General features: G+C 44.9%; 2 protein-coding genes across 2 annotated transcripts; one reads left to right on the forward strand and one right to left on the reverse strand.

Moving 5' to 3' along the window:
* Positions 1–4791: 4791 nt before the first annotated feature.
* On the forward strand, positions 4792–10988 carry mat2ab (methionine adenosyltransferase 2Ab). The gene is made up of 9 exons (XM_067228233.1): positions 4792–5008; positions 5932–6009; positions 6180–6302; positions 6606–6718; positions 6988–7131; positions 7335–7553; positions 7875–8057; positions 8345–8478; positions 9208–10988. Exons 1-9 carry the CDS (start codon positions 4918–4920, stop codon positions 9308–9310), a joined length of 1188 nt encoding a protein of 395 aa, XP_067084334.1. The 5' UTR covers positions 4792–4917; the 3' UTR covers positions 9311–10988.
* A 5228-nt stretch (positions 10989–16216) lies between these two features.
* c24h2orf68 (chromosome 24 C2orf68 homolog) lies at positions 16217–17892 on the reverse strand. The gene is made up of 4 exons (XM_067228184.1): positions 17627–17892; positions 17197–17312; positions 16966–17108; positions 16217–16592 (listed from the first exon to the last, which is right to left on the reverse strand). Exons 1-4 carry the CDS (start codon positions 17734–17736, stop codon positions 16470–16472), a joined length of 492 nt encoding a protein of 163 aa, XP_067084285.1. The 5' UTR covers positions 17737–17892; the 3' UTR covers positions 16217–16469.
* Positions 17893–18060: the final 168 nt, after the last annotated feature.

Below are 18060 nucleotides of genomic sequence, written 5' to 3' on the forward strand. Positions count from 1 at the left end.
TATTTTTAAAAGCCTCTCGCGTTCTCCTTTTAAAAAAATAAATAAGTGTAGGTTTCTCTCCTCTGCCTCCTCGCTCTCCTTTCCCTCCTCTCCCTCTCTGGGGAGGGTGAGGCATGGCGAGGCAGGGTGAGGCAGGGCCCTGTCGGCTGCTTTCGAGAGCCTCACACGACGAGATCCAGGGGCAGTACAACTTCACGCTTTGTTTCTCAGATGTTTTGAAACTGTGTATTAGGCTTTGTGCCCCTGAGACTTAGTCTGCAGATTAGCATGTGCGGGCAGGAGAACAGTCTCCTCACGAGGTAAGCCATTTAGCTTCCACGAAAAGTATTCGGCCAGAATTTGGAGCCTCAATTATGTCTGGTCTACAGTTCAGTAGAGAATTGTGTCTTATGTTTCCATGGAAATAGCCATATGGCTCTATTGTACAACGTAAGGCCCTACGCGGAACAAGGAAGCATGCATCCACACCTAAATAAAAAACGCCATTCCAATAGCATTCTTTAGTTTTCGACAGAATTCAACATGCTGTACAGCAAAGCCAGGATGACAATAAGGTGTCTAGTCAATAGGGGGCAGTGTTCACCTTCAGGGTACCTTGTAATTACTGTATTCCTATTTCCTTCTCTCTCAATTCCTCTCTTTCTAGTTCTACGGTCTTTAACCTTCACCTGTCTCCCTCTCTCTTATCTCTCACTCCCTCTCTCCCTCTCTTTGTGTCTCACATCATTTCTCTCTCTCCCTCCCTCTCTTTCTCCCTCTCCCTCCCTGTCTCTCACTTCACTCTCTCTCTTTCTCTTACCCTCATACACACTTCCTCTCTCATCCTCCTCTCTTTTTTATCAGTAGTCATGGTGATTAGCTGACACTGTCATTTGTAGTAGTAATGTGTTGGATTGGTAGCTTGTGACCTCCAGTGCACCATCCTAGACTATTTACCTATGGGCTGTTACTGTAACTTAGGAGTGCGTGTGTTGTTGTATTTTAACCTAATTGTGTGTGTATGTGTTATATGACTGGGTTTGTTGGGAAGTGATTGTGTATTTGGATGTTTGCAGGTGTGTGTGTGTGTGTGTGTGTATGTATGTATGTGATTGCATGGTTTGCTGGACATACTCTACATTCCAGAACTGTGATTTTGTGCCGTTAAGTGCTGTTTTTGACTCCTCTTTGTAAAATATTTGGCTGTTGAGACTTACTAAATGTGATGAGGACAGTTTGACCTCTTAGATAACGGCTAAAGGAACAGAGCGGGATACGTGTGCTTGCAGAAACCAGAAGGACTTTTATGTATTTCATTCAATTTATTTGTGTATTGTACACATTTGATTATATTCAACAGATCGAACTGAAAAAAAGACAAAAGAAACTAGATTTTTCACTGGAACTTAACTGCTACTGTATTGTATATGAACATGTCTTGAAGCTCATTTCAGGGACTAGATCTGTGCAAAAAGGGAAGGAGTAGATTATCGGTTGATTTAAAATATCACTATCAATGGTGATTGAAAAGCGTTTTCCAAAGGACTGTCACTATTCTAAAATCTTGTTTTTTAAATCATGTTATATGATCACGTGTGCAATGATAAAGATATATATATGGATAGAAACTTTAACTAAAGAATGTGATTATATGTGTATTTTGTGTTTAAAACAGGCAAGAGTATGTATGTAAATGACAAATAGAAAAAAGATGACAATCAAAGCCAAAAAGATTTATTTTCTTATGAGTGTCCGATGAGCCTGAATCCTGCTGGCCAATCATTTCAATGCAAAATGGTGTGTAGTGATATTGCATTTGATTTTATATTTCATTTCACATAATGTACTGTATTATGTTTCTTTTTACTTTTATATATTCATCCACGCACACTGCATACTTTTGTGTAAAAATGATTTAAATTAAGTTTTATCTGCAGATAAATGTTAGCCTTCATTGTCTTTTATTGTGGGTTGATTAGGTTCTGCAAGCTTGTACTGTACGTACTAACTGAGATAGATGTTGACTGTCATAGGGCGGAGCGATTTCCGTAAACCTAACAAGACTAACTGGTTGTTGAATGTTGACATCCTGAAGGAGGTGTGTGGCTCTTCCCACGAGGTTGGATGTGAGCGTGTCAGAGCTTGAAGCCCTCCGGTTCCTCTACAACACAGACGCACGCTGTCCAGACGGAAGAATAAAGCTCATCCTCAAGCTGGTTTGTTTGTAGAGTCTTATTGTTCCTGTTTGGTGGGCCAGACTAAAGTGGACCAGACTGGAGGGCCAGACTAAAGTGGACCAGACTGGTGGGCCAGACTAAAGTGGACCAGACTGGAGGGCCAGACTAAAGTGGACCAGACTGGAGGGCCAGACTAAAGTTGACCAGACTGGAGGGCCAGACTAAAGTGGACCAAACTGGAGGGCCAGACACCACACACAACCTTATGTAAGACAGTTGTGAGCTACCTTCTGTTCTTGTATTGGGTATGCGTGGTGGTCCTGTGCAACTATTGCAATCATACGACCATTGACAGACATCCCAGCAAGTACTACCCCCCCTCACCCCCCGAGATGCAGTCAGGACGCGCGATATGCACTTGTCTATACCTGTCTCTCGCTCGCTCTAAATACAAAATCCCCGATTTCCGAGAGATTGTATGGCATTTGCGGGCGTCAGGGAGCCGCTATTGAAATGCGAGAGACTCCCGGGTGACTTGGGATGTCTGCATTGATCCACATTGACTATGTGGATGTGGACTTTGAAATGCCCTATTTAGGGAATTCCCCAAATAGTATAGGCAAGCTCAGTCTTGTCTAATATCAACATGGGTTTTGCAACCAATAAAAAAAGTGTGTAAAAGAGGCACTACTATCCACGCACACTGGTGTTGTCATGTTACACAAGCATGACGTAATTGCATTTCAATGGTAGTTTCGTAACCGTGACAGAATTTTTTTTTATGACACGATTTATGAATAAATATTTGTTAGGAACCAAATATGCTGATATCATATTCATTGTGTACATAAACGCCCTAAGATTTTTTTGCCTCCAACGTGACACTGTCGGACTGATGCAATACCAATGACATGTTGGGTGACGTGGTCAGGTGACACCAAAACACACAAACACGAAAAACAGAGCGAAGACTGGACAGGTCACTGCATACTTTCATGTAAAGCAAATGTAGGCTACACCGAAATCATTTCACAGCGATTACATTGAACCCAGAAGTAGTCTTTCACGTAGCGCATTTGTAGTGCAACAAGAAGATGGATGGGGGGGGGGGGGGGGGGGTAACAAAATGAGTTCAGTAGGACAGAGCGTGGCATGGCAATATTAAGTTTTCCTGATAAGAATCTCCTCATTGTGCGATGAGCCAATGAAGCGCATTTGAGTTTTTGGTATTCCACGTAGACTTGCTATTATCCTGCAGGATTGTAATCATGACTATAACTCCAAGTGGGCCAAAGGCAACCACTCTGTTTTCCATAGGGTGTGATTCTTGAACCGTTGAAGGAATAGAAACAAAATCATACTTTGTTGTAACCGCCGGAGCCCCTAGGCTATCACAATTGCTGGGAAATGCACTGTCATTGTGACCTTATTGTATCAGGCAGCTAGGGTTGGTCTTAACAAATTGTTTAATCGTGTCATTCATAAATGACTCATGTCTCTCAGTAAAGAAAAGGAAAACCATACCAACATCCTTGGTGACTCAGCAGCTTCCGTTTGTTTATTATTTTCCCTCCAACAAAATACAATGATGGGGTTTGATTTCACTGGCACAGATTTGGCCAAAGATCAGTTTTCTAGATAAAGTAAAAGACGTTTGAGAGAGCTCTGGTTGTCATGTCCTGTAACTCACACTACACAGACACCCAGCCACGTACATCAGCGACGAAGCTTAGCTCGCTCATCCATCTGCCCTGTGACACAACACAATATTAGGTTATTGCGAGCTGCTCTGCACTGTTTGTCACTCTTCATAGTGCTTGGCTATCTGTGGTTAAAGTAAAACAAATAGTTGGTTATTGTATATTCCTACCACTTCCTCGTGCGTCGTTTTTTCCTGATATTCAGGAAGAAGAAGTAGTGTTTGATATTGCGAGTTTTTACGTGACGTCTGGATGGTGGACCTACTAACCTCTTGGGTTCTGCTTTTGAAGATCTATGTGTCAATCAATGTCCATTTTGAGTGTTGTCATGTATATCGACTGTCCATGGATATCACATATCATTGGAGGGCATCTAACCAGTATCCTGTGACAGGGTTAACGTTAATGAGTATTATAGCCGTTCTCAAATCCACCATCCAATAAAGTGTAATAAAACCCACTAAAACCCCATTTGAACATAAACTGAAGTGTAACAGACCTACAACCCAACGTCCACAATTTGATTTACGGCTGCCGGTAACATTGTTATGACAGAAGCATTGCCAAAAGTAACCACCTGATGAACCTGAAATACATTTATGACTAAGTAAAAGCTGTACAATGAAGTCAAAAGCCTAGACTGTGTACGTTATCTCTTACGTAACTCAATACAGATTTTCACCCACCCTACCCTCCGGACAAATCTGATCAACTTAGGCTTTCTGCTTTGTAACTTAATTAAAAGCCTTGACTTGGTCTCGTAATACTTATTAGAGATAGAGAAAGAAAGACATAGAACACGTTGTTCCAACTACCTGGTCCATGTTTTAGGCCAACCTCCACCCCCACGTTTGATATGGTAGAGTCCACAGTGACGTCTGCGCGACCGAGAATAAATAGTGGAAGGCTGCGCCATCCAGTGCGTGAATGCCTGGAATGAACCACAGCAGGGTAGAAAGAGCGAGAAAGCGGACCCATTAGCTTAAAGCACCGGTTGTAATTGTGTTGATACATTTCATACTTCTAAAGCGTTTGTATTTCCGTAAAGAACTATAGAAACGATGAACGGACAAATTAACGGTTTTCATAACTCCCTTATTGAGGAGGACTGCTTCTTGTTCACCTCGGAGTCGGTCGGAGAAGGGCATCCCGGTAAGATATTAGCTAGGTAGCTAACGCCGTAATACCGGGTTAGCCCGTAAGCCAAACACAAGCCTACCAAGTGCCGATTTTCATTTTATCCTATTACTTACGTGTTTTATATATTCACCAACAGTGTTCTGAAAATGTTGTTGCATGGGAAAAAGATCTAATTATCTTTCGATACCTGACATACTAGTTGCCTGTGTTTAATGGTCCATCTCAAGCCTCGTGTTTTACTGCTAGCTAGCATCTTGCCGCATGGCCATATGTGGGTGGGCCAAATGGTCTGACATAATTTTTGCAACTGTTAGCAATCTTGAGGGCAAAACTCCCTGCTGAAAATGTAGGCTGCTATTGTGACCAAGGAAGCACGCATAGCTGGCTAGTTAGCTTTTTACCTTACCTGCGGACAAGATAGCCCGCCAATACCGATAGGCTAACCTAATGCGAATCTGACGAAATACGTAGACTCTATTGATTGTGTGATGCCGCGAGCCCCAAGATTTGTCTAAATATGATCCGCTAAGCCGGGATGGTTAGATTAGTTCTTGCTCTACACAAACATTGCATGGATGAACATTTTCGAACGGTGCACACACGCCTAAATGTTAAGTGTTAAGGCGACTGCCAACTGTTAATTGTAATGTATTTTAACGGTCACCAACCACGTGATCCCAGGCTGCGGTCATGGAAACTCAAAACCGCCGTACAGTAGGTTTGCACACTCAATTTGAGGCGCGCTCGACATCACAATATTAATGGTCCCGATCAATCACATAAAAAGCGTAGTTGGGATAACGGAACTGAAACATTCCGACGTGGACGATTTCAGCTACGCAGTGAAAAATTAGTGTGGCCGCCAATGTCGTCAACAAAGGTCAAGGTTCATTAGACAGCGGATCAATAACTGAGAACCTTTTTGCTTTCCACAGATAAGATTTGCGACCAGATCAGCGATGCCGTGCTCGACGCCCACCTTAAGCAGGACCCAGATGCCAAGGTTGCTTGTGGTAAGAGAAAAGTGATGCAACCTCATCCTGCTATGAAGTCAGCGACTCCTTCCTGCATTATTTAGCACCCTATTGAAAGCGTGCATAGCAGGTTATTGTGTTTTGTGGCAACAACACTGCTGCCACAGATAACAAAAAGGCATTCTCACTTTCATTTCTCCCTCTCGCAGAGACTGTTGCCAAGACTGGAATGATCCTGCTGGCAGGAGAGGTGACATCAAGAGCCACAGTTGATTACCAGAAGGTCGTACGTGATACCATTCGTCACATCGGATACGATGATTCTTCTAAAGGTGCGTATCTCTCAGTCGGGAGTCAGTTGGCTGAGGGAGTCGGGCTAGTAATCCGAAGGTTGCCAGTTCGATTCCCGGTCATGCCAACTGACGTTGTGTCCTTGGGCAAGGCACTTCACCCTACTTGCTTCGGGGGGGAATGTCCCTGTACTTACTGTAAGTCGCTCTGGATAAGAGCGTCTGCTAAATTACTAAATGTAAATCTCTCCTAATGCCCTCCCCTCCCAGCCATCCCTCAAATCCACTCTGCACTCGAAACTACTGACTGTGCCATTTTTTTTTAACGGCCCTCCTCGTTCGCAGGCTTCGACTACAAGACCTGCAATGTGCTGGTGGCTCTGGAGCAGCAGTCTCCTGACATCGCCCAGGGCGTTCACATCGACCGCAACGAGGAGGACATCGGGGCGGGGGACCAGGTGTGTGTTTTGGGTCCGTTGCTCCGCCCTGAGAGCAACCGACCAGCAGCAAACACTGTTGGCAGAAGCAGCTTTCTGTGTTTATGTTGCAGTAAGGGGAAGGGGGGGGGGGGGCAGCTTGGTGGTTAGAGCACTTCGACTGTGGATCACGAAGTTCAAATCCACTCTCCTCCTGTGCTATAGTTGCTCCTTGGAGAAAAGCAGCAGCCAAAAGAATACTTTGCGTTGTTTAAGTTTTTCCATAGCTGACGTTTTGTCTTCTCTCCCAGGGCCTGATGTTCGGCTACGCCACGGACGAGACCGAGGAGTGCATGCCCCTCACCATCGTCCTTGCCCACAAGCTGAACGCCAAGATGGCCGAACTGCGCCGCAACGGCACCCTTCCCTGGCTGAGACCCGACTCTAAGACCCAGGTAGACCTCTTCACTGGAGCCAGGGCAGGAATTTGAACCCGTTGGCCTATTTCTGTCAAGGTCATGTTATTTAAATGTTTCTCCTGAAGAAAAAGGGACAGGACGTTCTTTTTCTGTCCCCCTTACTGTCTCCTATTCCCCTCCTCCCCCTTGACCTTTAACCCAGAGCCTCTTCTCAAACTTTCTGTTTGCCGTCTCCTCAGGTGACGGTCCAGTACAGGCAGGACCGCGGCGCCATGCTGCCTGTACGCGTGCACACCATCGTGGTGTCCGTGCAGCACGACGAGGACATCTGCCTGGATGAGATGCGTGACGCCCTGAAGGAGAAGGTGGTGAAGGCCGTGGTGCCCTGCGTCTACCTGGACGATGACACCATCTACCATCTGCAGCCCAGCGGGCGCTTCGTCATCGGGGGCCCTCAGGTGAGCTTCAGACTCCGCCTCCAGGTCAGGTGAGCGTCAGACTCCGCCTCCGGGAATGGCGCTAGCAGGGAAGACATGTTGACGTCGGGAGTTTGTAGTCAGGATTTTTTGCTTTTACCCCCAAAAAGTACAGTAAATTCTTAGAACATTGGAAAACTAAAGATGGGAGAGAAGCTGACTACAGATGTTAAAGTAATGGACAATAAGTTGACCAAGTCAAAATTAAACCTAATGGGAAACCCAAGTTTTTTTTATGGACGGAAAAGTAAACCAGTTGTGACGTGCTCTTCCTCCTAAAACGTCCTTTTGTTCTGTTGCCAGGGAGACGCTGGCCTGACGGGTCGTAAGATCATCGTGGACACGTACGGGGGCTGGGGGGCCCACGGCGGAGGGGCCTTCTCAGGGAAGGACTATACCAAGGTGGACCGCTCAGCGGCCTATGCTGCCCGTTGGGTGGCCAAGTCGCTGGTCAAGGCTGAGCTGTGCAAGAGAGTGCTGGTCCAGGTGAGGGGGAGGGATGGGGGGGGGGGGGGGAGAGCTGTGAAACGTGCCGACAATATGGATTTCCCCTCCCACTTAAGAAAATTATATTTAATGGCTGCATTCTGAGTTAAAAAAAAAAGAAGCAAAGTGCTGTTCCACCCCACATTTGCAAACAAACCTACGTCCCCTGTTCACATTTTAAACACATTTGTTTGTCTAGCCAGCTGAGTACATTTTTTATAATACCTCCCTCATTTTTAATAAGTCCTTGAGTCCAACCTGATTGCTTGTGTCGTGTTCTGTATCAGGTGGCTTATGCAATCGGAGTGGCCCACCCCCTCTCCATCTCCATCTTCCACTACGGAACCTCCCAGAAGAGCGAGAGGGAGCTGCTGGACATCGTGAAGAAGAACTTTGACCTCCGACCTGGGGTCATTGTCAGGTAATGTAGAACCCTCCTCGGTGCGCGTGGCTCTTGAGCCAATCAACACCCTCCCCTCTATCCCGCCCCCCTCGCTCCTCCCTCTTTCTAATCTTGCCTCCTCTAACCCTAACCCGGTCTGCCTGAGCTGTCAATCCCAGCTAGAGGCGGGCTTTAATGCCCTGCAGTGTAGTGGCTGGACAGTGGCCTGGCCACACCCATTCCTTGTCCACCGCCTGCTGTTGCTTCCTGTGTGGCTTTTGAATGTGCCAGCCAGGGCTCGCTGATTCACGACCCGCTCCCCCTCCCCCATGCGCCACGGAACAAATGCAGCTCCTAAGGTCACAGTTCAGCTGTCAAATCTGTTAGAGGCTGAAGTCCGTTTTATTACCCCTGAGAGAAAGAGGTGGGGGAGGGTTCCAACTGAAGTTCAATGACTTCTCAGGCTTGTTAAAAGTTCAGTGCCATATTTATTTATATTTATAAATGGGATCGATGCGCTTTCCCTCCAAGCTGCAGTCCTCACACCTCAAGGCTGAGTAGGTTGGCAGGGTAAGTCTGGACGCTTCATCCCTTTCATAGCGGGCCTCCTGAAGTTCTGTCCGATTTTATTTATTTATTTTCCCGTTTGTGGCTCTCGACACTCCCCACTGGCTGATTACCTGAGCGCGTTACGGCTGTGTGTTGATGCCTGCCTCTGAGCTCTCCTGGTGTGTGACAGCTGCTAAATGAGTTAATTGTGTATTCCAGGGAGTTGGATCTGAAGAAGCCCATGTACCAGAGGACAGCGGCCTACGGCCACTTTGGCCGAGATTCCTTCCCGTGGGAAGTGCCCAAAAAACTCAAATACTAAAACCTGTCAAGCTTTTCTCTCCCAGGCCTGTTGGTGTATACTACAGAGAAGCCTTCATGATCCATGGGGGAGAAAAGGCCCTATTCTAAATAAAAAATTCCCTCGTAGTGGCATCAGAGGCCTCGTCAACTCCCTCCTGCACCCCCCCCCCCCCCCACCCTCTCCTTCTCCATCTTTAGTCTTTGCTGTCTAGTGCTTTCTTGACTCGTCTTTCACATTCCCCAGGAAAGGGATATAGGAAGAATGGTTGGATGTTACCAGATCATCTCTATGAAACATGGCACACTAGTGCTGTATTCGTTACACTAATTCACCTTCACCATCCAATCAGCTGCAGTTCGGCCATACTTACTAGGTCCGCCCTACCATCAGTGTCGACAGACAGACCGTATACACAACATCCTTGGTTTTTTTTTTACTGGTGCTACTCTAGTAAGGGACCTTGCGGGCATCCGTATAGTAGAAGTCTGCTTGTGTGGGATCAAATGGAGCTTAAGAGTCCCTCACCAGTTTCAGTAATTTATTGGTACTGAGCAACTTCCCCCATTTGTCCTTGTTCCCCTTCCTTGCTTTATTCCCCATATCTTTGTGGAGGATGTAAAAATGGCACGTTTTTTTTTAGGGTCAGTGGTTAAGATATGCTATGCATTGCAGGCTGAGGAACAAGGAAGTCATGTTTTTCAAGTTCTCCCCAGGATGAGCAGTATCTCTCGAGTCCCTGAACAGGCCTTTGCGGTTTTCTGGCGTACTACAGAAAAGTCAGAAGCTGCTATGTCACTGCTAAGGTCTACAGGGGGCGTCTGGGTTTATACTGGACAGTTTGAACAATGGTGTCGATTGGATCGTCTGTTATTAACCTTGAAATTTATATTTATGAAAACTCCTTTTTCCGTCTTGTCTTTTTTACATTTGTAAAACGTGGTTTGATGTTGAGGGAACTCCCCAGGTTGGGTATCGACGGCGGGTGTAGCTACAGAGAAACCTGGCCTGTCGTTATCCCCTGAGGATGACTCGGTCACCGCGATGAGGAGCTCTTAAAAAGTGCACATGGTGACACAGATCATTATTTATTTGTTCTCAAACTCGGCGTGGAGACAGAAGCTGAGCTAATCAGAAGGCAGCTTTCGACTGAAACGGTGAAGGCTTGAGTTTCTGAATCTAGTTTTTTGATTTTGAAAAATAAATAAAACAACATTACCTTTTTCGGCGTGTCTCTCGTGGTTCCAAAGTGTCCTACAGAAAAGCTTTGGTGTGCCTCCGCAGAGATCCGTTGCCGGCTCACCCGGTAATGTAGTTCACAGCCTCTGGGCCTGGTGCTGTTCCTCATCAGTGTCCCTAACCGTGGCGCGAGGGGGAGGGTGGCAGAGTTAGTCTGGTGTTGTACAGAGAAACCAGACATGTTTACATGCCACCCTCTGCCTGCGTTTTGGGTATAGGTTATTTCTCCCCCATTTGTTTTTACCACTGAGGTCAGCCGGCAGGGCCACAGTGAGTGTAGGAGTGCCTTTTCTATTTCCTCTACTCCCTCCCTCCCCCACAACCACTCTTGCTCTGTCTACGTGCGTCCAATATCTTGAGGATCAGGTAGCTTGTACTGTAAATGCTTCTGTCTTCAAAGGTTTTGATATTTATTCCTCCTGTCAATTACCTGAAATAAAAGGCATCTTTCCATCATGAAGCATGTAGCCTGTGTCGTTTATTTTATGATTTTAAAAGCAGGTCATATAAAGTTAAACTGAGCTGGTGGTGCTTAAATGAGAACCTGTGGGTTTGTGCTTTAATTATATTCCACTTGCGGTATCTAAGGGCCTTGTAAGTTGAGTACAATGTAGTACTAGTCAATACAGTCCTTCACAGAACCTTGTTTAACAGGCACTTGTCCAAGTGACAAAGGGTATTTTAAATTTAGAGAATGAGTCAGTTTGGGGGGCTCGGTAAGCATTTGAAAAATTGATGGATTTTAGTTAACCCTTCCTGGTTAACCAGAGGTTAAATAACAAAGAACAATCCCTCCAGACTTTCACAGTTCAATAAAGTATGGACTTGCTCTGGAATTTGACATTATTCAATCTGGTTTATATCATATGTTTAGAAGTACAGTACCGACTTTATACAGAAACAGACCCTGTGACCCCCTTGTGAGATTAAAAGTGCGGCCTAGAAAAGTTGTGTCTGCTTGAAAAATGCGTTCTCAGACTGCATGAGACTAAGGCCTTAAGACGGTTGTGTAAGCATAAACTACGCAACGGTTTTACCACTGTACTGCCAACGACCTTTTATGCATTGTATAGCGATGCATTCAAATCCTGATTTGTCCAGAGGTTTTTTGCAGCTGAGCCTTCAGTAAATCGGGTTTAGTCCAAATCTACATTGGTAATCTTATGAGCTGAATCCTCTCTGTTTAATTGGGGAGACCAGTCACTACCTCGCATTTGCACAAACCAGCGTCAGTTTTGGACATTTTATATTTGGCCTAGCTCTTGATATTAAGAAGATTTGTTAGAAGATTTAGTACATGTTTTCTTTACCTATAACACTAGCTTGCTTCTTAGCATGGAAACAATCAGGTATTGTTTATTGTTGAAACGGATTTATAGACTTGACTTGAGCACAGAAGATAAGTTCATTAAGGCCTGGTGCTACTTCTATTGTATTTTCTCTGTTAATCTTACGCCATTGAACAAACAAAATGTTGGTGATGGTGTTTCTAGCGTACCTGTTTAGTTAATAATTTCCCAATTTGATGGATGGATTGATCATTTGATTTGGTGGCTGTATGACCAACACTTTAAGGACTGTGAGTAGTGTTTGAACTGTGGAGTGAAGGGGCAAATATCCGCTCCATGACACGTGTCTAACCTTCACCGGAGCCGCTCAAACGTTCCCTTGGCTGTTGGCATAAATACTGAGGCGACATTTGATTCCCGGCAACCCGGGTTCCCTCGGGCTAACTTGGTCAGGTAGGTCTGGAGTACAGAAGCAGCACGAGGAAGACCTTTTTTAGTCCAAGGGACGATGACATGCGTCGACCTTGCACATTTCTCTGAATTCACTTGCTGGAGGCAATGTAACCTGCATGCCTTCTGAGTCACAGCTGCTCAGCAGTTGAAGAGAAACTCTTTCTTCCAACATTTTCAGTATGCATTTAGGTCGCCTGTAGATAACTTCTCATTAAAGTTCCTTGGTTTCGAGGAACTAGGCCAACCAGATATAAAGTAACACTGTCAGTTAAGATTGATCGAGTAAACAATATAGCGTAGGGAAACGTAAGCTTATAGGTTGTAAGCTAGTTTATATTGTCACCAGCGGCCTTGTGCCGATTCGATGATTCACTGAATCATCGAATCATCTGATCACAAGACCAATAACACCAATACTGTACATATAGGCTATATAAAAAGATAACTTTGAGGTCAAAAAATCAAATATACTGAGGATATCCCACAGTTCAAGACCTATATTTTGAGTCCTAGAAGTTTACTAGCTACTATTTAGTAATTCATAACTGTGAGAAGCTGGTATTTGTAGAGGGATAAACGGTGTTCATACTGACGCCATTCTGCAGCAGCTGTTCACTCAGGACCACGTCGGCATGGTCAAGCGAGCCGCTAATTATATCTCACACATACCAGTTGGTGTGGTGTGCGTTGTGGCTGTACAGTACTGAGCCACAAAGTTCATGTTGCTTGTCCTAGACGTATGACTTATAACATGGGGGAACAGCCGGTGTGTAATTTAACTAATGTCACCAGCAAGCTGATTAAGTTTTGGTTAGGCCTACCGTCTTAAAGGATTTTTCCTCAGTGTAGCCTGCATAGGATGGTGTTGGTATTGAGGGTGTATTAACGACACGCACTAAAATAGGCCTACATTTGATATCTATACAAGTGTTATACATATTACATTTGTGTTACCTAAATTATGCGTTGTGCCAAGCACACAGACGAAAAGCAAAATACACAGTTACTCATTACACCAGGTTTTCAGTCTACTATGGAGCAAAGTGTTGGCTACACAGCTCCAGATACCAACCGCTCTCACACTGATAGGAAACGGCTACAGCCTTGAAACTCTCACTATCCTAGAGAGGAGCGTGGCTGGAGAAAGGAAGACCACGTGCGCATATTAATATAGGCATCGGAGGATGTCTAACCATAATGTACACCACAGACTAGCCATATTGGGGTCCGTGGACTGCTGGCTTTGGAGACGTCACACCATGGAATTGGTATAGCTCAGCGTTAAAGCATTTGGCTGCAGATAAAAATGTGCCATGTTTATATTCGTTTTTGTTGGGAGCATTAGTGTCAGTGGTACAGTTGTGATAAACAAAGTAGTAACATACAAAGGGGAGTCAGGTGGCTGAGTGGTGAGGGAATCGGGCTAGTAATCCAAAGGTTGCCAGTTCGATTCCCGGTCATGCCAACTGACGTTGTGTCCTTGGGCAAGGCACTTCACCCTACTTGCCTCGGGGGAATGTCCCTGTACTTACTGTAAGTCGCTCTGGATAAGAGCGTCTGCTAAATGACAATGTAAATGTAAATGTAAAACAACAGCAACAGACATGCAGGGTTAGGCCTACTCCCCGTAATTGTCTACAAGTTGCAGCAAACCCTCTCGTTCTTGATCATTAAAGATCCTGTAAAGTGGAATTGACTATGACTGATGGGTCAGAACGACCCGAAGATAACACAAGGGTTAACGTTAGGTCTCTCAACGTGAGATGGTCAGTTTTGACGGGATATTGAGAACATTGCCAAATCTGCGGTGCTACGTCTGAGGTCGTGTGGTTAGAGTTCTTGTTTATCAGTATAACAGTTCACTAATCTATTTCAGGCCTAAAAACGACTATTGCAAAGAATAAAGACACAAAGATAAATAACCTCTGCAGATATCTTTGGGGTTACGATGTTGAGGCTGTGGCTCCAGCCATGGTCAGACTCAAGTCTTTGAACAAAAGTTTTGCAAAAGAATGGCCTACAAGTTTCTGCCAATCAAACCAAAAGATCCCCAGCAATAGCTAGTCATAAAATGGTGGTTGAGAAAAGCTCAATCCACCTTTAGCTTCCTTTTAATCTTGCAATTATTTATGTAATGTATGTTGCATAACGGGCCCATGCCAAACAGGGGCTAACTGTAACACTGTAACTGTAACACTTGTCGTCGAAGGAATGTTTCTCTCTAACAACTGCAGTCACATGCGGGGGAAGCGGTGTGGGCCGATCAGAAAGAGCAGGGGGTACAGGAACTAAGGGGTGTGGTTCCATCCCACCAATAGCATCAAAGAACCCTCCCCCTCCGAGTTCAGTGTTTGCATAACTGACGTAATGGCTTGATCAAGCATGTATCCCAGCCAGGAAACTAGCACGTCTTCATGCATTACTGAATACAATGAATTTATCTCCAGGCTTGTTCGTAAATATCAGATTGTGTTTCCAGACGTAATTCCCTATATATATATATATGTATAACTTTTTCTTTTGAGTGTTTTTTTTTGTTTGGTGCCCTTCCCACAAGCCAATGTTGGAACTGTAGTCGTGGGAAAGAAATATAATCGGTAACTAAACTATCAAGTGTCCAAACTAAGCTACAACCATAGCGGGCGTGGGCACGGCTGCAACTCAGCGTTACCCAGGAAGACGCAACCCTCCCAGTATATCAGCCTGTAACAACGCCCCCCTCAAAACAAGAAACTAAGCTTCAGTCGCACAAAGCTTGTGCTGCCCCCTAGTGTAGAACAGCAGTATTAGGGAGTAGTAGGGAGTCAGGTGGCTGAGCGGTTAGAGAATCGGGCTAGTAATCAGAAGGTTGCCGGTTCGATTCCCGGATGTGCAAAATGACGTTGTGTCCTTGGGTAAGGCACTTCACCCTGCTTGCCTCGGGGAGAATGTCCCTGTACTTACTTCAAGTCACTCTGGATAAGGGCATCTACTAAATCTAAATCTAAGAAACTAAGCTTCAGTCGCACAAAGCTTGTGCTGCCCCCTAGCGTAGAACAGCAGTATTGCCCGGTCTCCTTATTCTCAATGTTAAGGCCCTGAAGAAGAAAAAAAACACACTTCCATACATTATATATTCAGATGACAATAGAGAGGATCTGTAGCTCAATCAGAATATTATTGTCAGTCGATTTGCATTTAGGCTTCGTCACACTTTTTTTTCTCATAATGAATGCCTTTATTATCTGTAACGCAGACACCACAAACATAGGACTTTCCAGAAAAATAAAAGTATCAAAAATAAGTCTCTCAAAAAAATATCTATAATAACTTATAGAGGACGGAGTGAAGTAAATTTGTCACCAAGACAAAACTGCTGCTGAATTTGCTCATCAGTCAAATCAAACACATGTAAACACAAAGAGAAAAAAAATTTTTTTTTTAGAACAAATGTAAATAAATGCAAAAACTTCCTACTCACACACACAAACACACGGGTAAGTTTTGTACAAAGTCTATGGAAACAGACTGGAATACTGGACAGAGACTGTCCTGGGGTGACAGTCTCCAGGGTGACAGTCTCCAGGGTGACAGTCTCCAGGGTGACAGTCTCCAGAGCCTGTTGGTGTTCTGTCTGTGTGTCAGTCTGTTCTCCAGAGCAGGGAGACCACATGGTCCACACACCCAGGTGGTCACAGGTCAGCTGATCAACAGTAGTCACATGGTCGAGTCACATGGTCGAGACCCCTCACATCAAACCACACCATGTCTTGTTCTTCTTCTCCCGAAGAGGACTTGCATATACCGTGATTTTCTTTCCCTTTTTAAAACGACCGTTTCCCCATCATGTGTTTTGCAACTAATTTTCAGATGCAAGAAGATCAATTTCAAGGTTGAAACCTCAAATTTGTTCAGTTTGCATGGACCTGGTTCAGTTTACCAGCATTCTCTGCAGACGATTGTTATGTTATTGTTAAAATGCTGTGTGTTTACTTCCTGGGAGCAGTTGGCACATGGGGCTCAGCTTTGCTGGTTAACACCACCAACATCCTGAAACATCCTCTGTGCCTTAGGTTCAAGTCCTTCCTCTGGTCCCAGTTATACGGCTGTCATATATGTATCTATAGGACTCCTCCGAGGACACTGAAGGGATCCTGGCTTCTTTAACACTCTCCCTCCTGTCTCCGTGACGGCACAAGCAATCCCCTTTGATGCGTTGCTCAGCGCTTGTCCCCTCGTTTGTCAATTTCCTGTCGAACTCGAGCCTGCAGTGCTGCCCTCATGGCTCTGTCCAGGTCGTTCCCCTCTGCAACACGTTCCACCACCCTCTCTGGCTTGTCTCCCTGAGGTAGGTCAACATGGGACACAAGGACATTGATTTGTACGACTTTGGATGTGGTTGAAAAAACAACAACATTACATGTAATAGTAGTGTTACACATGGTTAATAATAACATTGTTTACATGCAATACATTTACATTTGGTCATTTAGCAGACGCTCTTATCCAGAGCGACTTACAGTAAGTACAGGGACATTACCCCGAGGCAAATAGGGTGAAGTGCCTTGCCCAAGGACACAACGTCATTTTTCACGGCCTGGAATCGAACCGGCAACCTTCTGATTAATAGCCCGATTCCCTAACCGCTCAGCTATCTAACTCCCTGAGTACCTAACATTATAACAGTGTGCCGGTTACACACGCTAACGTGCAGACCTTGTGTACGATGAAGGAGGTGACACTTCCGGAGTCGGACTGGTAGTCGAGCCAGAACAGTTCGGTTCCCTGGGTCTCTGCCTCCGAACTCGACCCACTTTCATTCGACTCATCTGCTCCACCCACACCCGTCTCCGACCCATCTGCAAGCACACAAGCACACTCACTGAGGAAGTCCTAGATCGAGATATTGGACAGTTCAAAATGAATAAAACATTGAATTATTCTTACTGCTTCTTCGTGGATGGTAAACTTGGATGTCTGGTCGACGTGGGCGTCTAGGAGTTGTTGTTTGCTTGCGGTTCTGGCGCTCTTTAGCTTGCTTCACCGCCTTGTCATAATCATCTCTAACGAACAAGACAACACTTGGTCAATATGAAATCCTATCACACCTGTATCACTGATTGATTACGTTATTTGTAATAAAACGCCAAGTCGTTAAAAGTTGTTTGATGAAAACCCATATCAGAACAGAAATAGGGGGCCCCCTTATGCCCGTTCTGCGCATGTCCGGGGTGCCAGCAGTGAGGGAAATTATCGATCGTTATAGCAAAGACATACTTATCAAAGACTTCACTAGGTACATCCAGAAAGTATACTGAATGATAAGTCTTCAATGTTTGCTATCACACAAGCTAGCTAGCCTGCGGTTGGCGGTCACCTGGCAATCTGGTTCCTTCGGATGTGGTGTAAGAAACCATGGCTCATGTCCAAACGACCCCCAGGTTTAAATTTCAGATCCTGGGCTTCATCATCCCCTAAAATATCCATCCTAAATAATATAACTTTAAATATTTTGTTATTTGGAACGTGAATTATTGGCTACTCCCTTGAAAGCTGTTCCCCAACCCAACAAACTGCATCGCAACATCAATCAAGCTTTGTGAAAGGGTTTTTCTGTCCAGACATAAATGCACCCTGAGTTGAACATCTGGTAGTTCCGCCAACAGTCATCGTCATCTGATCAATTAGTTTTTTATATATTATATATATACAAGTTGGTAGACGTAAATTAGCACGAAATGGGTTGATGATGAAGATTGCTAGATTGAACCTTACGTAGTGGCCTCTAGTAAACGTTGGGGTTGGGTTTGG

This window comes from Osmerus mordax, chromosome 24, assembly GCF_038355195.1.
Source record: "Osmerus mordax isolate fOsmMor3 chromosome 24, fOsmMor3.pri, whole genome shotgun sequence".
In the NCBI taxonomy this organism is placed as follows: domain Eukaryota; kingdom Metazoa; phylum Chordata; class Actinopteri; order Osmeriformes; family Osmeridae; genus Osmerus; species Osmerus mordax.